Source organism: Sarcophilus harrisii, chromosome 3 (assembly GCF_902635505.1).
Source record: "Sarcophilus harrisii chromosome 3, mSarHar1.11, whole genome shotgun sequence".
NCBI lineage: Eukaryota > Metazoa > Chordata > Mammalia > Dasyuromorphia > Dasyuridae > Sarcophilus > Sarcophilus harrisii.
Window position 1 is genome coordinate 586,819,116 of NC_045428.1, and position 25,248 is coordinate 586,844,363.

Consider the following 25,248-nt stretch of genomic DNA (forward strand, 5'->3'; position numbering starts at 1 on the left):
GGGAATTTTTTTGGGGGGGGTCTTTGTGTGTCCCCTCTGTTTCTAGCCCACTATCTGGTATATAGTAGGTGCTTAATACATGCTTCTTGAGTTGAATGGAGGGCCTCAGGCTTTGGAGTGCAGAGGAAAAATGCCTCTTTTTGGTGTTTGCAGGAAAAGAGATTTGGTTTCTGGACCCAGCTCTCCACCCAGGTCTCCCATCCCAGGATACGGGGCCAAGTTACACCCATGGAAAATTGAGTCTGAGCTCGGCTTTGACCCTCCGGCCTTTGGCCTCGCTTTCGGGGCCGCGGCCTCCCCTTTCCCAGGCTGGGGGATGTTTGATGGGATGTTCTGCACCCTGGCCAAGTTGGGGCCCATCCCCCTCCCGAGGTCCCCCCACTACCCCTGCCAACACTAAAAATACCCCTGGCTTCCTCCTCCTCCCTGCCCCTTCCCCCCTTGAGTCCAATTGTTCTGGACTCCCCTGGGCTTCCTGGGATGGAGAGCGAAAGCGGCTGTTTCCACGGGCTTGGAGCCGGGCCCAGAGCAGCTCCTGGAGGGATGATGGGGGTGGGGAGAGAGCCGGCGGGCGGGGATTGCTCGGGATGGGCAGGGGCGAGTGGACAGAGCCCAGAGAAGGGACAGTCTGGTGCTGACCCAGGGCGGGACCCTCCCGGGGAGATGAGGCAGCTGGGCCAGGTCATCCTCCTCCTGTGCTCAGGCAGGGTGAGATAAGGAGCTGTGGGAGGTGTGGTCAGGGGAGGAGGGGGCCAGCCGGGGTATGGTCTTTGGGGTAGTCCTGGATCCTGTGGCCAGACTGGGGTGAAGCCCGCAGGCCCTTTCTCAGAGCTAGGCTTTTAATTGCATGGGATTGCAGAGGAAACTGGTGTTGCAATTAGTTATTTTTTAAAACCAAACCCCCAGAACCCCAAAGCAGAACCTCTGGGTTCCAGAGTGGCTCCTGGGCGAAGAGCTGTGGGCCCATTTCAGGGGCTCTCGGGCTGAGGGAGCTTTGCAGGCAGACTGGCGGGTAGTGCTGTAAGGGCTCTACATATCGGGGAGGGGGGGAGATAGAGGGCAGTGCACTGGGGAACAAAGAATCTTGGGGAAAAAATCTTCAAGCAAGATCACACAAAAGAAACAAACTTTGGAATTGGAGGCAGATGTTCTAACTTCGGTTTCCTTACCTCTAAGTTGAGGGGATTAGACCCCCCCCATTATCTCTTAGACCCAAATATATGATCCTTTGACTAATGGGAGATTTCCCTGGCCTCAGTTTCCTTATCTGTAAACCCAAGGGGGTTAGACCCCCATTATCTCTAAGACCTCTCCAGCTCTGAGTCCATAGTCCCTTGACCTGTCCTGGGCTTCAGTTTCCTTCTCTGTAAACCCAAGGGGGTTGGACCCCCATTATCTCTAAGACCTAACTCCACGGTCCCTTGCCCAGTGGGAGCCTTCCCTGAGAAGTCGCAGCTGACCGCCTCTGCCTCCTTTCTGCCTCTATCTGATCTCTGAGGGTGGCTCCCTCCTGCCCGGCCTCGGTGGGATGGCGTCAGGAAAGCGTTCGCCAGCCTCGCCATGGTTATGTTCCTCCACGTTAGTGGCTCCTGGTGTTATTGGGGAGGGAAGGGAAGCAGCCCTCGGCTGCCTGGGTGCCTCCCGGGCCTTTCTGTTGGCACACGTTGTGCCTGCTCTAGGAAGCTCTAGGACCCACCAGCCCCTGCCTACAGGGAGGTAACAGCCTATTGAGGAAAAGTAATAGGTACGTAGAAAAACAAACAGGTCCCAGACTTGGGGACAAGAGGAACTGGGTTCAAATTCTGCCTTTGCCACTTACTACTGAATTTCCCATCTCTGGGTTTTACCTCTCGGTTTCTTCACCTGGACAATGGGTGTATGTGGGCCTCCAGGATCCCTTCTAGCTTTCAGTCTGTGATCTTATGAGAAATGCTAAATCTTTCCCTTTTTTGTGGGGGGGAGGGGAGAAGGCCCCTTTGATGCCTGATCGGATCAGGAACAGCTCCGTGGCCTTGCGGGAATCCTCAGGGATTCCTAAGAGAAGGGTGTGGGGGAGAGCCCAGGAGGCTCCTGTAGCCTCAGTTTGCTCATTTGTTCCTCTTAGGGATGATATTAGCACGAGCCACGGCCGTGCTCTTGTGCAGATCCGGGGGAGAGCAGGCGAGAGGCTCTGCAAGCGCCCGAGTTTGCCACGTCTGTGCCCTCTGTCTGGGGGGTACTGCTGCCTGGGGATGGAGGCAGGGTGTTCTGGGATCCGTCTCCCAGGTCTGTGAGAGACAGAGACAGAGACAGAGAGAAACGAAAGGGGGGGAGAGGCACTTTGTCTGCTTTGCCCCCTTTCCTGGCTGGGGCATTCCCAGAGGGTGAGAGGGTGCTTTGCCCTCGGAACAGGAGGCAGTCTGGGACATGGTGGGTGATCGTCGATCCCCAGCCCCTTTTCGAGTGATTCTGGGACTGGGAGTTTGCTCAGGGCTGGGGGTAGTTACAATCTGGGAGGAAAGACAGGGATTGAGTTACCCAGTCACATGGTGTCGGCACACTCCTTCTGCTGGCAGGCCCGGGGGGTGCTGGGTCCGGGCCTGGGCAGGAAGGCCCAGCTGTGACTGCCCTTCTGTGGAAGACGGGGGAGGGGGAGGCGCGGCCCCTCCGGCCCTTTATGCACCATGACCCCGCAGTGTTGTAGTATCAGCCTCTTGGGCCCCTCCACACACACGGATCGAGACTTCTCAGGGAGGGGGCGCCCTGGAGTTTCAGGGTTCTGGAGCCGGACCAGGGTCAGCGAGCTGGTGACCAAGCTGCTGTGTGGCCATCTGTCCATGCGGGTCAGTGTGTCTGTCTGGGTTGGGTGAGCAGCTCTCCTGATTTCTGACCATGGACTTGGCTGAGAAAGCTCTGTTCCTGCAGTGTTCATAGATCAGCTGTGGTCAAGTTCAAGGTTTGGGCCGCTCCCCCTCCTAGAAGAAAAGGTGAATGGGAGGAAAGCAACACCTCCGTACTGTCAAGAGCAAAGTATCCTCTGGAAAGGGGACAACAGAAGAGAAAAAAATCTCAGGAAGGAAAGGAGATTGAAGAGAGAGGGATCCCAGGATGCTGGGAAGTGGGGGAATAGAATTTTCACAGATTTGAGCAGAGCAGATCTGAGAAAAGCATCTTATGCTATTCTTTCCTCCCCTTCCCTCCCTCTCCCCCCACCCTGAGGTAATTGGGGTTAAATGACTTGCCCAGGGATCACACAGCCAGAAAGTGTTAAGTGTCTGAGACCAGATTTGAACTCAGGACCTCCTGGCTTCAGGGCTGGTGCTCTATGTCTACCTACTGCTCCATCTCATGCTATTCTTGAGGATGTGGTGGAGACATATGTCTCTTTGTACTTGCATGGGTGGATTTGATCCTGATTGAATGACCAGACCCTCAGATCAGTCAGTACTTTGTTGTTTGATGCTCCCTCCAAAGCAAGAATCCCCAGGGAAATGGGCCAGATCCACTGGTTTTATTTTTCTGAGTGATTTGAGAAAGGCCTCGTTCATCCCCAGCCAGCACAAGGCTGGGAGGGATGATTAAACCCAGCATCAGAATCCCCCAAACCGTCACGTTGGGCTAAGTTGGATGAGATGAAGTGGAATCTATCCCTCAGTATTTATAAGCACTTACTTTGGGCCGGGCAACTGGGCTACAAATGTCAAGTTTTATATGTGGGTGCAAAAAATCACCTTCCCGGAAGCCAGCCAGCTTGTTGGCGGTCCAAAGGAAATGTGGGGCGGGAGTGCACGAGTCTGCGCTGATGCTTGGTGTAATTTGTAGCTCAAGAAGACAGTCTTGGGCTGGATTCAGAGTGAGGAAGTGAAGGCAAGGCACAGAACGTAAAACAATTCCAGCCTTCCTAGAGCTAAATGGAGCAGGATTGTGCACTAAAAGCTGAACGGGCAGAGACAAAGGTCCCAGGTTCGGGGGCTTGGTAGAAGAGATCCCTGGGAGAGGAATGAGCCCCTCTGCTCTCTGTTGACCTCTGCAGGATGGGGGGGCTTGCTTCTGGGCAGGTTCCCAAATGTGCCACTGGAGTGTGTCCAGAGGTGGAGAGGATGGTGAAAAGCCCTTTGCCCAGGCCCTGTAGCCCCGGAAGGCTCCACAGTGACCAGAGGGGGAGGCTTGCTAACTGCCTTCCTGTTCGATTTTGTTTTTATTACTGAAAAATTTCCAATTCTCAATCTTTTTCTCCTCCCCACAACACATATTATGGGAGAGGGGGAAGAAAAACGAGACCTTTCACTATTCGTCGTCAGGCAAACCCACTTGCCATATTGGTTGTGTCCAGAAATGGGGGCTCCTGGATCCTGGGACCTTCGCTCTGTCAGGCGATGGAGACCTGCTTCCTCTTAGGGGTGTCTGTTGTGGCCACAGCACGGCTTAGGCTCCCCAGTGTTGGATTAGTTTTTTCTGCTTGGCCCCAGAGGGCCGGAGCAGTGGGGAGAAGGCTGATGCTGGCAGATGGTAGAGGGATATCCCTTTCATACATGGGTAACGTCCAGGCTGGCTCTCTGGGGGACCTTCCTCGGGCCGTGGTCTCAGCAGGATGGTCACCAGGAGGATGGTCAGGAATGGAGTCCAAAGTCTTTATTGTCTCCTTCAGTCTGTTCTCTCTGACTGTGTCCCCAGTCCTCTCAGCCCTTAAATACCCTGTTATACCATTACAGCACACTGAGCATGTGTGAACTAGAGAACCATGATATCACCCTGCTAAGTTCTAAGCATATGTGAATTAGAGAACTGTTATCTCATCAATCCCACGGAGTTAACACCTTGTTGTAAGTATCCTTGTTTCAAGTATCTTCTCCAGAGTCCCGGCCCTCTGCACATATGTTGGACTGTGTAGCCCCGGGTTCCTTTCTGCCCTGAGACAGCGGCGTCAGACAGAGAGAGGCTTTGAGAAAGAAGCACCAGTAAGTGGTGGTTAGCAATCTGGTGGCCCCCTTCCCTGCTGAGGGGCCATAGTCCAGCTATTGTTCCACATGCCAGTAGCAGTAGAGAAGCTGGTCACCTTCTGGGGGAGTGACCCAGGTCTGAGGGAAAGACCCCTCCCCAGAGTTGGTCATTTCTGGGGATTCACACATTCCCGCAATAAGCCGGCACCCCCCTCCCCCCAGGTACTAGTGGTTTGCCATGTCCTTGTCTAGCTCATTTTGCAGATGAGGAAACTGAGGCAGACGGGTTAAGTGACTTACTCAGGATCACACAACCAGTAAGCTGTGAGACTGGGGGAAGATGAGTCTTTCTGACTCTACACTTGGCGCTCTTTCCACTGCGCCATCTGTCCGTCCCTGACACAGTGAGGGCCTGCCATGTGATTTCATGCTCTGAGAAGGCCTGCCGAGCAAACGAACGAACGAGGATGGGCGAATTGTTGCCACGTCCTAGATCTGAGGATTTTAGGAAGAGCCAAGAAGCAGAGGGCATCCCTTCTAGGCTGTCTCACTGGAGACGTGTAACGTTCCGTTCTAGGGAAGTCACGACTGTCTTCCAATTTAGGAAGAGCATGACAAAATGGGGAGCATCCAGAGCGGGGCTCCCCAGATCAGGAACTTGGCTCGGTGCTGATGGGTTGAGCGATGGGAGATGAGAAGGCTCGGTGCAGGAGAGGAGAAAGGCGTCGGTGGGGCTGGCACAAGGAACGGGGATTAGACTGGTTTGACTTGCCCGCAGAGGGCAGGACCAGGAATATTGGGGGGAGGTTGTAGAGAAATCAGGGAAGACTTTGGAAGCGTTAGAGCTGTCCCAGCATGGGACCGGCTGCCTTGGGAAGTAGTGGGCTCCCTGATGGCGAGGGGCTCAAGCGTACGTAGGGTGTATGGCCAGCCAACGAGCTTCCTTGGGTCGGGACTACGGTAGGGAACCGAGACATGAAAATCGAAGAAAAAATGGAAAACAATTTTCCTAGGCTGTGGTGAGGAGGATCCAAAGGCGCCTCACGGAAGGGCTGAGAGGAGAAAGTGAAGGATCCCAGAAGGCCGAGGGGAGGAGGAAGTGCATTCCAGGCTTGGGCTGGGAGAGGGAGCTCCATGGGTGAGGAGCGAGGAAAAAGCCAGCTTCTGTCAACAAGCATTTATTAAGCTCCTACTCCATGCCAGGCGTGGTGCTGAGTGAGGGGATATAAAGGCAGGAGCCAGTCGCTGCCCTCCCAGTCCACACGGGAGACACGGCGCAAACTCTGTGCGAGCTACATCTATGGCGGCTCAGTGGGAAATTGTCTGTAGGGGGAGGCACTGGGGGCAGGGTCGGCGTGAAGGCTTCCTTCAGAAGGGAAGGTTGGGGTGAGCCTTGGAGGAGGCCGGGGCAGGAGATGAGGGGGAACATGGCAGGCATGGGGAAGAGCCCGCCGGGGAAAATATCCAGAGGCTGGAGATGGAGGGTCTTGTCTGTGGAAGAACACATGAGAGGGCAGAGGAGGACTGGAAAGGGAGAGTGACCGACTTATGAAGGCTTTGAATGCCAGATAGAGGCTGTTCCCTCCGATCCTGAAGGCGATAGAGGGTGTATTGAGCAGAGGGATGACCGGGAAGGGCTGGACTTGAGGAAGACCCTGTGGATGGCTGAATGGAGGGACAGAGGTTCGGCTGAGCTGGCGCGGGAAAGGGAAGAGATGGCGGCAGGTGAGAAGAGTGGTCGGGGCCAGGCCAAGGAGTCAGTCTTTGACCCCAGAGGTCATAGGGAACCAGCGAGGGTCATGGCAAGCTCTGTGGAGGATGGCCTGGGAAGCTGGAGGACTAGAAGAAGGTCATAGTCTCATCAGAAGGTCACCAGGGCGGGGGCCGGGGAGTGTGGTGAATGGGACACTCAGGAGAGAGGCTGGATTTACACGCACGGACTGGATGTGAGGGGAGACCCTGCAACTCTGGGGACTGGAAGGAGGGTAGCACCTGGGTGGAAACAAGGAGGAGGGTTTGGGGAAAGATCCTGAGCTGTGGTTGGGTGGGTTGAGTTTGAGAGACCAACAGAGAGCCAACTGGAAGGCTCTGATGGTTGGTCCTGTGGGGCTGGAGAGGGATGAAGGCTGAATATATGGTGTCCTCATCTGGGGGAAAGGACCCAAGTCCCCAAGCAGGATGGAGGGGAGTAATCACTGAACAGCCCTGGGGCATGGGGGGCCAGGTCGGAGAATGTCTTGCCTATTCTTGACTGGCCAGATGATGTGTTGGCATTTATTGAGTGCCTACTGTATGCATGGTTATGCAAAGTATGGAGGATACAGAGAAATCCAACAGGCAGCCTCCTGCTCTCTCACGCTGCATGCAAACATGTGTCTAGGCCCCCTCTATCCTGGAGAAACTGGAAGTCTCATCAGTTAAGGGAAGCCAATGAATCCCAGGGGGTTGGGAAAGGCTCCCCCCATTTTAGGGGGGACTGAAGGCTGCCGAGGGCCCTAGAGGCAGAAGTGGGGAAGAGGCCTGAAGGTCAGCCAGGGAAAATGCCCAGGGGAGGGCAGGCCGGCTGGGGGCCGCGGGGTTGGGCCGGGGCCCCAGACTGGGCTTCTTGGGGGTGTTTCCCATCTCACCGGTTCCTTTATTCCTCAGGGTGGTGAAGGAAGAGATTTCTGACGACAACGCCAAGCTGCCCTGTTTTAATGGAAGAGTGGTCTCCTGGGTGAGTGGGCCCCGGGGCCCGGAGGGAGGAGCAGAGCGACCCTGGGGACCTTGGGGCAGGGGGCGGCGTCCCTGGCATGTGGGGCTGAATCGGGGGAGGGGAGCTGCGGGGGGGGGCAGGGACTGGCCATTGGGGAGGGGCAGGGACCAGCTGTACGGTGTCTGAGTTTCTTGTTCCTCTGCAGCTGGTCCTGGCGGAGAATTCCCACTCCGACGCTGGATCTCAGTGCACCGAAAGCCTCACGGATCTGCCCCCGCCCATCGAACGGACCGGGGGCATTGGGGATTCCCGGCCACCCTCCTTTCAGTAAGGGCTCCCTCCGTCTCTTAAGGGCCCAGGGCGGGGAGGTGTTGGGGCCGGGCTGAGGACGCAGCGAGGCTCTCCCTGAGGCTGTGCCAGCGCCTCCCGGCTCCTGCCAGGCCTTTGCCGCTGGGTTTCTGTTCCTGTGAAGATCAGGGATAAGGAAGGGCCCGACGGCCCACGAGGTGATCTTTGGGGGGCGCATGGCCATGGGGTCTGCCCAGGGAAGTCTGGGGGGCAAAGAGACCCCCCCCTAGTTCTGTTCCACAAACCAGGCCTGGCCGAGGAGAGGGCGGCCCCGCCCACAGCGTGGGGGCACCGCCAGGCTGCTCTGATGGCCCCACCCAAGGGAAGGGTGTCTGGGCTGGGGTGATGAGCCCTTTGCCCAGGGCAGCAGATCGTGAGGGGCCCCAAGCACTGGGCGCCTTTCAGCAGATCAGAGGTGACCGAGCTGGGCAAGAAGGCTCTGCTCTAGCGGGGACCCTCCCCCCAAGGTCTCATCCGTCCCGACTCCCTCCTAAGCTGGGGGAAAGTTTCAGGCAACACAGGGCTCGGGCCTGGGTCCCACCTCCTCCCCACCCCCCTTTTCCCGCTCTTTTGGCTTTAGGTGCGGCCCTGGGGACCGGGGCCGGAGGTTGTCAACCCCCTCTCCGGGTAGTCCATGAGAGGCCTTGGGGGCCTGGATCTCAGATAGTGGCCTACACTGCCCTCTGCTGGCCGGGCCCGGAGCTCCATGAGAGGCCTTGGGGGCCCAGATCTCAGATACTGGCCTACACTGCCCTCTGCTGGCCGGGCCCAAACCTCCATGAGAGGGCCTTGGGGGCCTGGATCCCAGGTCCTGGTCTACACTGCCCTGTGCTAGCCAGGCCTATAGTTCCATAAAGGGCCTTGGGGGCCTGGATCTTAGGTCCTGGTCTACGCCGCCCTCTGCTGGCCGGGCCCAGAGCTCCATGAGAGGCCTCTGTACTGGCCTTGGGGGCCCGGATCTCAGATCTTTGTCTACGCCGCCCTCTGCTGGCCGGGCTCGGAGCTCCATGAGAGGCCTTGGGGGCCCGGATCTCAGATCTTTGTCTCCTGCCCTCTGGCGGGCCCCCTCCATGAGGGTCTGACTGGCCGGGGCCTGGATCCAGATATTTGGCCACTGTCTCTGCGGCCCCAGAGATCTATGAGAGGCCTTGGGGTGGATCCCAGATTTTACACCCCCCTCTGGCGGGCCCAGAGCTCCATGAGAGGCCTTGGGGAGTCTAATCCCGGCCCCACCCTCCTTGGCCGGGCCCAAACCTCCATGAGAGGGCCTTGGGGGCCTGGATCTCAGGCCCTGGTCTATGCCACCCTCTGCTGGCCGGCCCAGAGCTCCATGAGAGGTCTCTGTACTGGCCTTGGGGGCCTGGATCTCAGATCTTTGTCTATGCCGCCCTCTGCTGGCCGGGCTCGGAGCTCCATGAGAGGCCTTGGGGGCCTGGATCTCAGATAGTGGCCTACACTGCCCTCTGCTGGCTGGGCCCAAACCTCCATGAGAGGGCCTTGGGGGCCTGGTCCTGATATGGCCCACCCCTCCTGGCGGGCCCAAGATCTATGGAGGCCTTGGGGGCCAGATCTAAACTCCACAGCCCTCTGCTGGCGGGCCCAAACCTCCATGAGGAGGCCTTGGGGCCTGGATCCCGGCCTTTCCCTGCCCTGTGCTAGCCAGGCCTATAGTTCCATAAAGGGCCTTGGGGGCCTGGATCTTAGGTCCCTGGTTTCGCCCTTTTAACCCCAGAGCTCCATGAGGGTCTCTGTTTGGCCTTGGGGGGCCCGGATCTGGGCTGGCCTCACTGTCCTCTGTGGGGGCCCAGAGATCTATGGGGGCCTTGGGGCCCAGATCTCAGATTGCCTCCTGCCCCTGCTGGCCGGGCCCAAACCCCATGGGGGCCTTGGGGCCTGGATCTCAGGCCCTGGTCTATGCCACCCTCTGCTGGCCGGCCCAGAGCTCCATGAGAGGTCTCTGTACTGGCCTTGGGGGCCTGGATCTCAGATCTTTGTCTTGGCCCCTGCTGGCGGGCTGGACTCCATGAGGGCCTTGGGGCCTGGACTCAGATAGGCCTACATGCCCTCTGGGGGGCCCAAACCTCCATGAGAGGGCCTTGGGGGCCTGGATCTCAGATACTGGCCTACACTGCCCTCTGCTGGCCGGGCCCAGAGATCTATGAGAGGCCTTGGGGGCCCAGATCTCAGATACTGGCCTACACCGCCCTCTGCTGGCCGGGCCCAAACCTCTATGAGAGGCCTTGGGGGCCTGGATCCCAGGTCCTGGTCTACACTGCCCTGTGCTAGCCAGGCCTATAGTTCCATAAAGGGCCTTGGGGGCCTGGATCTTAGGTCCTGGTCTCCCCCTCGGCGGGCCCAGGCCCATGAGGGTTCTGTACTGGCCTTGGGGGCCCGGATCTCAGATACTGGCCCCTGCCCTCCTGGCCCGGGCCCAGGTCTAAGAACCTTGGGGGGCTTGGATCTCAGGCCCTGGTCTATGCCGCCCTCTCCTGGCCGGGCCCCTGGAGCCAGTTTCCCCGTTTCATGGGCTCTTGGGGCTCTCAGAGGCCATCCCGTCCATTTCACAGTTGAGGGGCCCGAGGGCCCGAAGTCCAACCCCTCCCCATGCGGGATTTGGGCGGCCAGTCCGATGGTCACCAGGGCCCCCCTCCCCCCTCGCACCAGCCCCCGGAGGTTCCCACCCTCGGCGCTGCGGCTCCAGGGGACGGCCTGCGGGTGGGGCCGGACACTTGGGGCAGGCAGGCTGCCTCCCTCCCCCCCCCCCCCCCCCCCCCTGCTTTCCCGCTGTTCCTGGGCCACGGCTTGTCCCTGGAGGAAGGAGGGCCCCGGGGGCTCAGGCGTCTGTGCGTGGCTCAGGCCTCCCACAGCCCCAGCACTTCCTTAGCATGGGATGGGCTGAACCATGAACCCGGTCTGAGTCGTGGTCCAGCCACCCGGCTGTGTGTGGAACGGGAGGAACCCACGAGGATGGTGAGCCTGCCGGGGCCCGCTGGGGTGGGAGCCCCCCTCCCATTAGGGGTCAGCGCCGTCCCCGGCTCTGAGCTCCCCGGCCCCGGGCTACGGGCTGTGGCAGGGCTTCCCCGAGGAGGCGCAGAGGCTGTCCCGTCACAGAAGTGCTGGGATGCCCGATGCGCTGGCTGCCTCGGGGAGGGCCCTGTGCTGGCGGAGGAGTCCGCCCCATGTGGGGGTCTGCTTGAAGCCCAGCTCAGTCTTCGAGGGTCAGAGGCAGGGTCCAGTCCAGTGGGTCCTGGCGCAGTCGCCGCCATCGGGAGGAAGCCCCCGGGGCGGCCGCCGGTATCAGCCCCCTCTCCCTCCCTGCCCCGCTGCAGCCCCTCGCATCAACGGGCACCCCAAACTGGAGCGCCGCCGCGAGCCCGGCACCTACGACAGCGCCTCCACCGTGCTGAGCAGCGAGCTGGAGTCCAGCAGCTTCATCGACTCGGAGGACGAAGACACCAGCAGGTGCGCCCGGGCCCACCCTCGCGGCTGGGATTGGGGGCGGGCTCTGGGGGGAGGGGGCTTTGGGCTGCGCCACTCGGGTCTGGAGGGGACTCAGCATCCGGGGGTCCCGGAGAAGAAACGATCCTGAGTCTGAGTCAGGAGTGGAAGGGAGGGAGCTGTAGCCCAACCGCAGGGAGTGCTTGTGGGTGCCCTCTGAGGTCTGGGGGCCCCCGGCTCAGATGGGAATGTCCCCTGAGGTCTGGGGGTCCCCGGCTCTGGGGGGGCTGGGGCACACTCACAGAACTCCGCGGTCCTCAGGTTGAGCAGCTCCACTGAGCAGAGCACCTCCTCGCGGCTCATCCGGAAGCACAAGCGTCGGAGGAGAAAGCAAAGGATGCGCCAGATTGACCGGGTATGGAAACCAAGGAGGGAGTGTGGGGGGGGCCAGGGGGTGCGGAGGGGGCTGGGCGGTACAGAGGGTCTAGGAGGCATGGAGGGAGTCAGGCAGCATGGAGGGGGCTGGGCAGTGCGGAGTAGGCCAAGGGCATGGAGGGGGCCAGGAGGCATGGAGGGGGCCATGTGGCTGAGGGCACGGGGTCCCTGCTCACCATCCTCCCTCCTGTTCCCATAGTCTTCCTCATTCAGTAGCATCACGGACTCTACCATGTCTCTGAACATCATCACGGTCACCCTCAACATGGGTAAGGCAGAATGGGTGGCGCTTCAGCCCGCCCGCCCCCAGGGGTGCCCACCCTCTCCTGCCCGACCCTCCTCGGGAGGGGCACGCAGTAGGTTCTCAGTCCCTGAGGACTTCCATTCCCATCCCCATGTTGTCCCCAAAGCTGGGGCTCCTTGCTCTCTGAGGGACGCCCGGCACCCCCAACGGGCTTCTCCCCTGTGGCCTTCAGCCCCCTCTGTGCTCCCCTGCCCACCTGCTTCCCTAGTACCTGCTTGGTTGAAGGAGGCAAGAAGGGGTCCCCTCCGTATCCCCCAGGCTCCGGGACACCAGACAAAGCCCACTCTCCGTTTGCAGCCCCCATTTCTCCCAGGCAGTCAGCGAAGCCCAGGCCGGGGGCTCCGGGCCGGGGCTATACCGGGTGGCCCCCGCTCAGCCCCTGCTCCCTTTCCCCCCTCCTCCAGAGAAGTACAACTTTCTGGGCATCAGCATCGATAGGGGTGGAAACAGCCGGCCGAGGCGATTGCTCCTACGCTCGGCTCCATCATGAAGAGGCGGTGGCCACGGCGGCGCAGTCGGGCAGGGACCTTCAGGTGGGCGCCGGACTGGACCTTCCCCCCTCCCTCCCAGCTGACCTCCGGCGGTGACCAGACCAGGAGCAGTGTTGCTCACGTGACTCCCGGCCATCCTGGGGCACCAAGACTCGGCACCCACCAGTCAATCAGCAAGCATTTATTAAGTGCCTACTGTGTCCCGGGCACTAGGCTAAGGGCTGAAGCTCCCAAGAAAGGCATGAATAGTCCCTGTCTTGAGGTAGAGATAAGGAGGGGGAGCCTTCCAGGCTGCAAGGGCAGAAACCAGGGAGAGGAGGGGCTGAGATGGCCGGGGACAGACACACCGAGAGACAGACATGGACAGGTGGAGGGGGAGGGTGGGAAAGAGACGGGAAAGAAGGGAAAGGAGCAACAGAGAGAGAATGGTGGCCGTGGGGTCGCCGGGGACCTGGGAAGCCAGCTGGTTCCATCCTACAGAGGAGAAAACTGAGGGCAGGGACTTGGCCAGGGTCCAAGCCCCGATAATCCCAGAAGAGCCAGGAAATGGGAAGAACGGCTGGGACCGCACCCGTTGGGTGCTCTGCCCACCCCCTCGATGGCACCTCTCCCCTCCCAGGTGAATGACGTCAATTTTGAGAATATGAGCAATGATGACGCCGTGCGAGTGCTGAGAGAGATCGTCTCCAAGCCCGGGTGAGTGGTTGGGGTCTACAGGGGGAGGGACCAAGGGGAGGGCGGCCCTGGCTGTGTAGGAGGCCGTGACCTGTCTGCCTCCCCTTCAGACCCATCAGCCTCACGGTGGCCAAGTGCTGGGACCCCACGCCCAGGAGCTACTTCACCATCCCTCGGGGTAAGTGCTGCCTTCTAGGTCTCATCTCTTCCTCCTCCGCTTGAAGTCGGGGGGACCTCGCTGGGCCGCTGGCCCACCCCTGCTTCCAGGGTGATTGTCATGTCACTCCTTAGCTCCCTCCCCCAGATCCAAATCCAACCCTCCTCCTGCTGTACAATGGGGGCCAGAGGGAGCCCAGCCTTTCTCAGGAAAAGAGCCATGGCCTCTCCTCAGAGGAGCTGCAGGGCTGGGGGAACTCCCCCCCCCCCCGGGGGGGTGCTGGGTGCTAAGCAGGGAAGACTTCCTGAAGGAGTAAGGGGAGTCTGGAAAGCAGGGTCAGAGCCCCAGTGTGGAGGCCAGAGCCAGGCCGAGGAGTGCTGTGGCAGCGGCTTTGAAGGCCGGGCTCGGCGGTTCTGGTTTGTTCTAAGAAACGTTTGGTGGGTGCTGCCGGCTCCTCCCCAGGGGAGCCACGGGGAAGGAGAGAGGGAGATTTCTGGGATTCTCTGGGATCTGGGATCGATGCCGGCCTAATTCTTTCTCTTTTGCCCCTTTCCCATCTCTTTCCCATCCCTCCCACATAACCTGTCCATGTCTGCCTCTCGTGTGTCTGTCCCCTGCCCACTCACCCCCTTATCACGCTCCTCCCACTTTCTCTGTGTTCTCCACACTCTCTGCCTCTCATTCCCTCTTGCCCCTTCTCGCCTGTCTGTCACTCCTGGTGTGACTGTTGGTCTCCCCCATCTATCCTTCTCTTACTCCCTGTCCGTCTGTCTGTCCGCTTCATCTTCCCCCTCCCATCTGTCCATCTGTCTCTCCATTCCATCCTCTCCCTCCCATCTGTCCATTTATCTTCCCCCCATCTGTCTGTCTGTCCATTCCGTCTTCCTCCTCCCATCTGTCTGTCCTTCTGTCTGTGTCTTTTCCTGTTCCTCTCCTGCCTGGGGTACCACTATAGTTGGGACTGGAAAGTGCCTATCGATCTGCCAGGATTTCTCGTGACACGGGCGCGCTTGACGGGAACGGGGTGTTTCGCTACGGTATTTGAGTTCTCCATGAGTACTCCATCATGTCTACCAGCTCCTTACCAATAAGTTTATTCTTGATGCAGAGTGGTGGCGGCTCAGACGCCTAGGCAGAGCTGGCTCGAGTAGACGGCTCCCGAATTGGAGCCCAGCCTATGGTGTTGGGATTGGACGTAGCATGTTGCACACCTGTTTTGCATACTACTAATATGCACACCATGGCTCTCACACCTTACATGTACATATATGTGCAATTCTTAAGTTTTGCATAATTTTGTCTGCACACATGCACACCCAGGCTTGCACACCCACCTGCACACATGCACATATGTGCACACAAGCTTGAACACTTGTCCACACATACGTGCACACGTACACCTTGTACGTGTAGGCTTGTACACCTACCTGCAGACACATGCACACTCAGGCTTGCACACACACACATGCATACCCAGGCTTGCATGCACACTTGCACACCCACCTGCCTGCAGACACATGCACACGCAGGCTTGCACACACACACGCATACCCAGGCTTGCATGCACACTTGCACACCCACCTGCCTGCAGACACATGCAGACGCAGGCTTGCACGCTCACCTGCCTGCAGATACATGCGCATCTAGGCTTGCACACCCACCTGCCTGCAGACACAGGCACACCCAGGCTTGCACATACACATGCATACCCAGGCTTGCAACCCAACTGCACACATGTGAACCCAAGCTTGCACACTTATCTGCATACACACATGCATACCTAGGCTTGCACACCTGCCTTTAGACAGAAATGCACACAACCAGGCTTGCACACCTGTTTGCAGACAAAATGCACACCCAGGCTTACACACACATGCACACCCAGGCTCGCACACCTGCCTCAGATAGAAATGCACACCTGCTTGCACACAGAATGCACACCCAGGCTTGCATACACACTTGCATACCCACCTACTTGCATATACATGCACACTCAGGCTTGCACAACTGCCTACAGACACACATGCACACCAAGACTTGCACACCTGTCTATGTACATCCAGGCTAACATACCTGCTTGCACACATGCACACTTGTGTACTTAGATCCATACACCTGCCTACACACATACACATGCACATGTACATCCAGGATCATATATACAGGCACATATAGGCATATGTGCACTGAAGCTTGCCCACCTGCCCACGCACATATGTGCACACCTAGGCTTGCACACTTGCCCATGCGCACGTATACACACCCAGGCTCACATATCTGCCTTTGCACATGCACACAGGCTTGCACACCTGCCCATGCACATGTATTCACACCCAGGCTCACACACCTGCCTTTGCACATGCACACAGGCTCACACACATACCGCACTCACACCTGTACATCCAGGTGTGCACATATCTGTAGGTACCTGTGTTCTCAATCTACGTGCTCACATACCTGCCTATACACACACGTGCACCTAGGCCTGTCTGCCCGCCCACACTCCTGCCTGCGAGCTCTCTTGCATTCACTCCTGTGCACACAGGATCCCACACTCCCTCCACAAGTGTGCACGTTTGCACAGCAGTTACATGGACACGCATGCACCTGGTCTGACACGCAAGCTTACCCTGCCCCCAGCAGCCCGTGTGCTTGGGTCTCCATGGAGATGCTTATGTGTTTGTTGGGGGGACCAGAGTTTAACCTTTGAGGTTCCACCTCCATTCAGCTGGGCCTGAACAAGTTGGGGGGAGGCAGGGGGGTCGGGGATGCTCAGGAATAAGGCAGCATCAGGGGATGGGATGCCCCTGGTGGGCTGGCCTGTCCTTGCTTTCCCCCACTTCCCCGACTAACAAGACTAACTTGACCAGAGCAAGCTTATGGAGGAGGGTGGGCCGGAAGCCTGGGGGCCCCACGGGGGCTTTGGGGGGTGGGAGGGAGGGAGCAAAAGGAGCTTCATCCTACCCCCTGAAGGGCCTTGTCTAAGAAAGGGGTGTAGGTGGGCAGGAGCCAGAGGCCTGAGAGAATAAGTCAGCGTCTACACGGGCAGCTGTTGGGCTACAGAACCTGGGGCTGGGACCCAGCGGTCCCCAAGGCACCTATCCCCCTTTGTCCTTGAGGACTGAAATCCAGCAGGGCCCATCCATGGGGTTCCCACCTTCTGGCGAGGGAGGAGTGTGGGAGATGCATTGTTCATTCACATTGGCCCGGTCCAAACCCTAGCTCCATTTGTGACCTGGGGGGAGGGGGTGGAAATATCCAAATGTTTCTGGGGAGAACTGGAATTGGAGGCCGCGGCAGAGGTCCCAGCATGTGGCCCACTGCCGGTGAGGGCCGGTGACGTGGGAAGGTGGGGCAGGAAGAATGGGCTCCTCCCTCCCGGCCCATCCAGGCTGAGGGACGCAGGGGATGTGTCTCCCTTTCAGAACTCGAGGAATCTCCCCTGACTGTGAAGAGTGACATGGGGGCCATCGTGAAAGTCATGCAGCTTCCGGACTCGGGCCTTGAGATACGGGACCGGATGTGGCTGAAAATCACTATCTCAAACGCGGTCATCGGTGAGTCAGCTCTCGCCCAGGGCCCGGGGGAAACTGGACATGGCTGTGGGGAAGAGAAGGGGGGAGAACCCATCCCTGCTCTGAGGGGCTGGAATCCTGCGAGTGGGGAGCTGGGCTGGAAATCTGGGTTCAACTCACAATGTTTATTAAGCACTTGCAAAGTAATTTCCAAGGGAAGGTCCTAGGAACTCTGGGATCTGAATCGGCTGAGACGGCCCTTGAGCTGAGCTTTGAGAGAGATCTAGGTCTTCTCTGAGGTAAAAGGGAGGAGGAGGGAATGGGGAAGAGATTGGACAAAGGCGTGGAGGGAGGAGATAGAAGGATGTGTGCAGGGAGCGGCAAGTAGGCCACAAGAGCCAAAATGTGGGGCTTCTGGCAGGTGGGGAAACTGCAGGAAAGGGTAATCATGAGCTGCCCTGGGGAGGGAAGCTGTAGGTTTTATGAAGGGGTTTTAAATAGCAGAGGACTTGGATTTTGGGGGGGTGGCAGTAGAATGGGTTTGGTCAGGGTTGCACTTTAGGAAAAGCCCTTTTGAGAGGAGGCTGGAGGCGGGGGCAGATGTGGAGAATTTGAACTGGATGATACGTCTGTGAATAGAGTGAAGGGAATGGCTCCGAGATTGTGGCTGCCGAGCTGACAGGGCTGGCCGTTACGGGGTGTGTGTTCAGATTTGGAGAAAAGAACAGCCCAGACCTTGGCCCAAGGCCAGCGAGGAGAAAGGACTGCACTTGCAGGCGAGAGACCTGGGTCTGATTTCCAGTTTGGTTATGAGTGGTGCAGCCTGAGAAAGTAACCTTCCTTTCCTGGGTTTCAGTTTTGTCATCTGTTAGATGGGGATAATAAGAATTCCTTGTGGGTCCAAGGGGTGAGGTTATGGGAGAGCGCTTGACTTGCTTCAGAAACTGAATTATTATTACCGTCATTATTGTTACTATGAGTATTCATCCATCCAACTTGCTTGTCTGTGTTGCCTGCTGGTGAGACCTGACTGTGCTGGAGGGCTCTGGGTGGCAGGAGTCACGTCAGAGGGCAGAGAAGGTCCCTGACAACGCCCCCTGCCTCCATCTTCCGCCTTTCCTTTTACAGGGGCAGATGTGGTGGACTGGCTTTACACACACGTGGAGGGCTTCAAAGACCGCCGGGAGGCCCGCAAGTACGCCAGCAGCATGCTGAAACACGGCTACCTGAGGCACACCGTGAACAAGATCACCTTCTCCGAGCAGTGCTATTACGTCTTTGGTGACCTGTGCAGCAGTAAGCATGGGCCAGGGCCCGGCGAGGGCAGGCGTGGGTGGGGGAGGTGGTGGGAGGGAAGGGGTATGAGAAGTGCTCAGGAAGGCCCGAATCTGGCTGCAGGGCTCTGGGCGAGTGACTGCCCCCTGCCTCAGTTTCCCCCTTTGTAAAATGGAGCTCTGGGCCTAGAGTCAGAGAGACCCAAATTCAAATGTAGCCTCAGATATTTGCTAGCTGTGTAACTCTGGGCAGGCTGTGTAAATGCTGCCCGCCTCAGTTGGCTTGTCCCTAAAATAGAGATAATAGCAACTCCCTCCCGGGCTTGGGGTCCAGATCGATGAAATACTTGGAATGCTTTGTAAATCTTAAGGTACCATGTACCTATGTGTGTTTGTAGCTTTAATAATTATATTTTCACATTATTATTTTTGGGGGAGAGGACCTTTGGCCTTTTCTCTGAAAGCCTTTAAGCTCAGAGTAGAGTTGTGGTCCCCGGGGATGACCTGCCCCTTCTAGGGGTACAGCTGTGGTCCCCGGGGATGACCCACCCCTTCTAGGGGTACAGCCATGGTCCCCGGGGGATAATCTGCCCTTGAGATGTGATGTGGGGAGACTGGGACTCTGAGAGGAAGCAGATCTGGACAGAGCCCCCATCATGACACCCTGAGCAGCTCCTTTGCTCATGTCCTCCAGAGAAGGAAATAGATCTGGGGGGGGGGGCAACGCTCCCACAGCAGCTACCAAAGCTAAACCAGCCCCCCCAGAACCCCATCTTAGGGCTCTTTGTTCTGTTCTGTTCCAGGTGAGAGATTCAAATTGTGGGGAAGAAAGGACTGTAGCAGTTGGGGGGGGTGACCCCAAATGTGCTCCATGTCCAGGAGCCTCCTGCCCTGGTGGGGTTGGGCCAGGAGAAGGAACTCTTCTCGCTCTGTTGGGTCAGTTGGCCAGCAGCTCTCATTAAGCACCTGCTGTATGCCAGACGCTATAGTGAGCCCTGAGGTTACAGAGAAGGGCAGGAGCTGGTCCCCGCCTTCTAGGGGCTCCCACCCTAGCGGGGGCAGCCCCAAAATGCAAGCACCCCGAGCGGGACCCGATTCTAGCCCCTTCCCTTCTCTGCTTCCTTTCCCAGATCTGGCGGCACTCAATCTCAACAACGGTTCTGGTGGAGCCTCGGACCAGGACACGCTGGCCCCGCTCCCCCACCCTGCGGCCCCGTGGCCCGTGGGGCAGGGGTACTCTTATCCCTACCCTGTGCCTCCCCCGGGCTTCCCCCCCGCCTACCAGGACCCGGGCTTCAGCTACGGGAGCGGGAGCGCGGGGAGCCAGCAGAGCGAAGGTGAGGCCCCCGGAGCCCGACGCGTAGCCCCCCGCGCCTTCCCGGGCTCCCCCAGGCCCTGGCCGTCAGCTTCTCCCTCCTGTTTCTGCTGCTGTCCCGCACCTCCCTCCCATGCGCTCCCTAAAGGCTGGGCTTCCTCGGCTGAGTGTCAGCGGGGCCGCCTCCCCGCCCGCGACACCCCCTCCCCCCCCTCGGACGTAGCCCCCGGAGCCGGGTGACCCAGAGCCAGCCCAGCCCGGGCGCTTCTAGCTCAGCCGAGCCAGTGTTTCCGAGTCCTCTGTGTGTCTAGCCCCGTGCTGTGGAGGTGCCGGGAGGGGCAGCATGGCCTGAGCCCTGGTCCCCGGCTCTCCTTCCCCCTGAGACGTGGCCTGTGGACGTCGGGGCCCGGGGACAGTGGTGTCTGGTGGGGGGGGCCTGGAGGGGGGTAGAGATCAGCAGGGAGAGGAGTGGGAGCATTCGGGGCCAGGCCCCCCTTGGGCCCCTCACCATTAGGGCCGGCTTCCCCGAGGAGGGTGAGCTGGGGTGGGGCAGCTTGGGGGCCCGTGGCCGAGGGGGAGGGAATGGATGGGGGAGCAGGCCCCCCATAGGAGGAGGGTCAGTGGTTTCAGAGAGGGTAATGCCACCCATTTTACAGATGAGGAACTAAAGCTGAGGTTGTGTGACTTACCCAGGGTCCCATAGCGAGTGAGCAGCAGAGGCTAGTTTTGAATCTGTGTCTTGCTGGCGGCCAGTGGCCGTGCTGCCCCGCTTTGTCTACACGGGCATCAGAGGGCAGCCCCCCTGCCCCAGACTCCAAGACCTGTGGTTGGGCTGGCTCCCTTCCTGGGTGCCCCGGCCACGGGCCCCATAGTCACTGGCTCCCTGCTGGGATTTTCAGTCTGGGCGGAGGAGAGACCTTCCGGGCCTAGGAGTTGGGGAGGTTTTAGCCCCGGCCTTCGCAGGAGGGACCAGAGACAGACCAGGCGGGGGCAGGGCGAAGTGCTGGGCAGGAAGGAGGCGAGGGCCGGGATGGGGACTTGGGTTCTAGAGTGAAGCACGTTGGGAGGGCGGTGGGGGAAGGGAAGCAGGGGCTTTTGTTGTCATTTTTTTTTTTTGTTACTGAGGCAATTGGGGTTAAGTGACTTGCCCAGGGCCCCACAGCCAGGAAGTGCTAAGTGTCTGAGGCCAGATTTGATATCAGGCCCTCCTGACGTCAGGGCTGGTGCTCTACCCACTGTGCCACTAGCTGCCCCAGGAGGGGGCTTTGTAGGATGATTTACGGATTTGGAGACTGATGGGGAGGGCGGTGGAGCCATTGGCGCGGGGCTGGTGCAGTCTCAGATGGCAGCATCTACCCCGGGGGGGGGCACATCCTTCAGACGTGGGGGTGTCTGGATCTGCCACCAGGGAGAGGGGGAGGGTGTCCCATGTATCCCCCAGCTTGTCTTGGAGGCCCCGAGCGCACTGCCCGAGGCCTGAGTGCAAAAGATCATTGATTCAGGAACCAGAACCCAGGTTCTGCCCCCAGCTCCGCCACTCCCCCCTCTGGCTCAGCTGGGTCTCCCATCCTGTTTCCTCAGCCGTAAAATGTCGGTGGGAGGACCTGTCTGCTAGCCCTCAGCGCGGCCGCCCATGGGTGTGTCCAGGGCACAGGTTGCCTCTCAGTAACCCCGGCCCTGAGCCACTCGGTTGGCGGAAGGTGGGGCTGACCAAGGAAGTCTGCCGGCTGAGGAGCCACGCACCGTGTCCCAGAGCACTAGGGGGGAGGCCTCCGGGGGGCCCGGCGCTGGCTCTGCCTGGGCCCTGGCGGGGACGCAGCGCTTGCTAATGTATAACTTGGTATTATTCCCTTGTTTTGTGCTGAGCAAGCATTAGACTGAAGGACTCCTAGCGGAGGGGATGCCTCTGGGGGACGGGTAAGCCTGTGGATGGGGTCGGCGCCATGGCATGCCCCCGAGATGCCCGTGCTGCCCCCGGCAGAGGCACCGTGGCGAGGCCGGCTCCGAGGTGGTGTTCTCAGGTGCCACCGGAGCTGCCCAGGGAGGGCCCTCGGCCCACAGGCCCATTGCTCCTGTGAGGGGGTCTCTCCAGCCGCACAGGATGTGGGAGGGCCCTTCCTGCTGGGTGCGGGGGCGTTGTTCCCCCACTTGGTGCCCATTTCCCATTGGCAGAACTGAGAACCCCCGTCCTCACACAGTGCCGGGAAGCCCTGACCGCTGGCCAGACCGAGTGTCGTGGGACAGAGGGCCTGCGGGGGGAGGGTTGGCAAGGTCACTGAGTCTACTTTGGCGATCACTGTCCGGTGGAGCCCTCCCTCCTCCCCCCCCCCCCCATTTCATGCCTTTGCTGGGTTTGCATGTTTCCTGTCCCCCTCCCCCCCCAATCTGCTGTGGCTGCTGAGGGAGGGGTCACGGGGCTGTGGTGTCTCTGCATGGCTCTCCCCTGCCCCATGGTGGGCGCCATAACCGTCGGGTGCAGGACCAGCCTTGATGTACCACTCTCCCTCCCTCCTCTGTCCCTGTAGGAAGCAGGAGCAGCGGCTCGAACAGGAGCGCCAGCGAGAGCAGCCGGCGGGCACTGGGGCGGGAGAAGGAGCGCCGGACAGGGGCCGGGGGCAGTGGGGGCAGCAGTGAGTCGGAGCACACGGTGCGCAGTGCGGCGGGCAGCGGGGGCCGGCGGGAGCGTCCGCCCAGCCAGCTCAGCCGGGGCAGCAGCCCCCGGAGCCAGCTCTCCACCGGTGCCCCCGGGCTGCCCCCACTGCACCCCCTGCCCAAGGCGGGCACCAGGGCGCTGACCACGCTCAGCGGCCCCCCCGGGGGCCCACCTGTGCGCGAGCTGGCCGCGGTGCCCCCCGAGCTCACTGGCAGCCGCCAGTCCTTCCAGAAGGCCATGGGCAACCCCTGCGAGTTCTTCGTGGACATCATGTAAGGGAGAAAGTGCCTTCAGACCTCCCTCCCCCACCCGGGGCCACGTCTTTGGAGGAGGATTCGAAGGCTTTGGTGAAAAGGACAATAACGGCCGAGCCCCCTCAGCCCCGCCTTGGAGGGGGAAGTGCCAAATCCCCCCTTCAGCAGGCTTGCTCCCTAGAGCCCCCCTCAGTGCCCAGAGGACAGCACCCAGTCAGCAGCCGCGGCGGGTGGGCCTCGGATTCCCACCAGCTCCCAATCCTCTTCCCCTTCCTGTCTCTCAGGCCGGGCCGGAGCCCGCAGCCGGCCGCGGGAGGGACCCGGCGCGAGCGGCCCCAGCAGTCACGGGCCGGGGGCTCCTTTCCTGGGGGTCTCAGTGCCCCATCCGCGCGCCTGAGGGGTAGGAGAGAGCTCCCGGGGTGGGTGGGACTCGGGGCTAGGGTTCTGGCCCCTCCCCTCGAGCTGGCAGCGGGCCACGGGCCGTTCCCGGAGGGCTGAGCTAGCTCGGCCGAAGCCAGAGGCAGAGACCCCAGGTGGCCCAGGCTCCGGCCCCAGGCCTGTGGGTGACCCGGGCTCCAGCCCGGTCCGATCGGGGTGTTTGGGGGCGGGCTCGGGAGCTGGGAAAGGCTCATCCCTGCGTGTCTCTAACGGCCGCCCCTGAGGGGAGCGGGATGATGATGCTCCCGGCCCGGGGGGAGGGTGACCTGGAGACGTCCGTCCAAGCCTGGGGTGTCTTGTCCGCAGTGAGAAGTACGTCCCGCCCCGTCTGGGGAGCTCCGCCCCCCCGCCCTGAGCCCCTCCCCTCGGCCCGGACGCGCCTCGGCTCTCTTCTCGCCCTTGTTCTCTTGTCCCCTGGGTGTCCCAGCTGAGAGGTCCCCTGCCCCGCTGCGGCACGGCCGGCGGCGATGGGGGGGGGGGCGGGCAGTGGTGGGAGGAAAGTTTCGGCTCCCCCCCCTTCTCCAGATCTGAATCTGGGAGTAAATCATCCCCACTCCCGCCCCCGGTGGTTTGGGGGAGCCCTAACAGTGCTGTCTTATTTATTTATTTATTGCACCAGGCCTTGAGGGCGGGTCCCCCTCCCCGGTCCCCGCGGCGGGTCCCCTCCCGTAGCTGGCCGAGTTTGCCCCGGCTCCCCCAGCCCCGGCCCGTGAGGTGGAGAGGAGAGCAGGGGGCGGCGGGGGCCAGGCCGAGAACGGAGGGGACTCCGGCCGGCCCGCCTTCCTGTTTGCTTTGTTTGCATCTAACGGAATGAGCATGGTTTGTTTTTCAAGGGCAACGTTACTCTAAGCAGTGATTGGCAGAAACCACGCGGGCCTGCGTAGGTACCGAAGTGTAGGGGGCGGGGACAAAGGCGAAGAAATAATGCACGCCCCTCCCCCCGGCTCTTGTCTCCGCAGTGCCCCTCCCCCCCGTCTGTTTCCAGGTGTGTCCGGCCCGGCCCCCTCACCTGGCCTCAGGTGTGCCCGTCCCAGGGGGCCTCGGCTCGTGTGGAACCCACCGCTTCCTGTCCAGTGTCTCGCTTCCACAGGATTCGATTCTGTAGATACTGTATCAAAGCCCAAGTGTCTGTATAGTTAATATATAGCTGCATCCGTGTAAATGCCGCTTCCGTGTAAATGCTATTTTAAACACTTAAAAAAAAAAAAAAAGCTTTTAATTTTATGTGATCCCTTGGTCTCCTGTCTTTTCTTTTCCATGGAGCTTTTTGGGAAGATTTTCCAGATTTGCTCGTTATCGTTGGTCCATCGTTTCAGCAGTTTGGGGTTTTCTCGGCAAAGATAACTGGAGTCCTTCTCCGGCTCATTTTTTACAAATGGAGAAACCGAGGCGAAGAGGGTGACCCAAGGGTCACACAGCTTCCTTCTCTGGCTCATTTTTTACAAATGGAGAAACTGAGGCGAACAGGGTGACCCTTGCTGAGGATCACACAACTTAAGTGTCTGGGGCCACATTTGAACTCAGGCCTACCTAACTCCAGGCCCAGGGCTCTAGCCACTGTACCACCTAGCTGCTTCCAGACCCGGATGTCTTCCTAATTGCTACCTTTTAGGGGGCTTCCTTTGTTCCTAGGTTGGAGGAAGCCCCTGGTCCCTACGGAGTGTTGTCCATGGTGCTGAAAAGTCTCATTCTAATCATGAAAGCGAACCTCTCACTTGAAGGTGCTCATTTTCCATCCGGGAGAGCTGCTGTCCGTGGGGCTCCATCTCCTGCACCTGTAACTGTGTCTGCACCCCTGGCTCTCCGACTCCTGTCTTATCCCTGGGCCGTCCGTGACCCTCATATAATCCCAAATCAGGGCTAAGGCTCATGTGAGACCAGAAACACTTGTAAGTCAGGGTCCTCTCTACCCCAGGCTTCCTGGCTACGACCTAAAGGGTTTGAGCCCCTAAGGTCCCCTCCTTTCTCCAGAGTTCCCAGTTGCCTCCCTTTCTATTCTGGAGGAGGGCAAAAAGGGTGGTAGTAATGGGAGTAGATGATCCATAATTCTCTGTATGGCTTAGGCCAATGCTAGGATGAGCCTGTCTTTCCCGAGCTCCTATCTACTGCTAGGGATGAAGAGAGAGCAGAGCCTGGAGCTGACCTGGGGGTGAGAGTTAAACCACATACAACAAACTGGCTCTAGGTGGACTTCCAGCACATATGTGGGGGAAAGAGGGCTGACCTTAGCAACAAAGAACCCGGGTTCAAACCCCACCTTTGTGGCTTGCTAGCTGTGTGATCTCGGGCAAGTCACAACCACATGGGCTTCAGTGTCTATATGACCTTCATGGCCAT

The 25,248-nt window shown here is 59.7% G+C and overlaps 1 protein-coding gene across 1 annotated transcript; it reads left to right on the forward strand.

The window, feature by feature from the left end:
- The first annotated feature begins 5,774 nt into the window (after positions 1 to 5,774).
- On the forward strand, positions 5,775 to 24,140 carry DVL1 (dishevelled segment polarity protein 1). Its single transcript, XM_031961574.1, has 18 exons — positions 5,775 to 5,829; positions 6,516 to 6,644; positions 7,445 to 7,635; positions 7,820 to 7,942; positions 8,843 to 9,364; positions 9,695 to 9,915; positions 10,078 to 10,677; positions 10,892 to 10,932; positions 11,292 to 11,424; positions 11,722 to 11,815; positions 12,035 to 12,104; positions 12,544 to 12,617; positions 13,130 to 13,326; positions 13,416 to 13,521; positions 16,812 to 17,019; positions 18,106 to 18,273; positions 19,382 to 19,588; positions 22,092 to 24,140. Exons 1-18 carry the CDS (start codon positions 5,775 to 5,777, stop codon positions 22,493 to 22,495), a joined length of 3,543 nt encoding a protein of 1,180 aa, XP_031817434.1. The 3' UTR covers positions 22,496 to 24,140.
- The last annotated feature ends 1,108 nt before the right edge of the window (positions 24,141 to 25,248 follow it).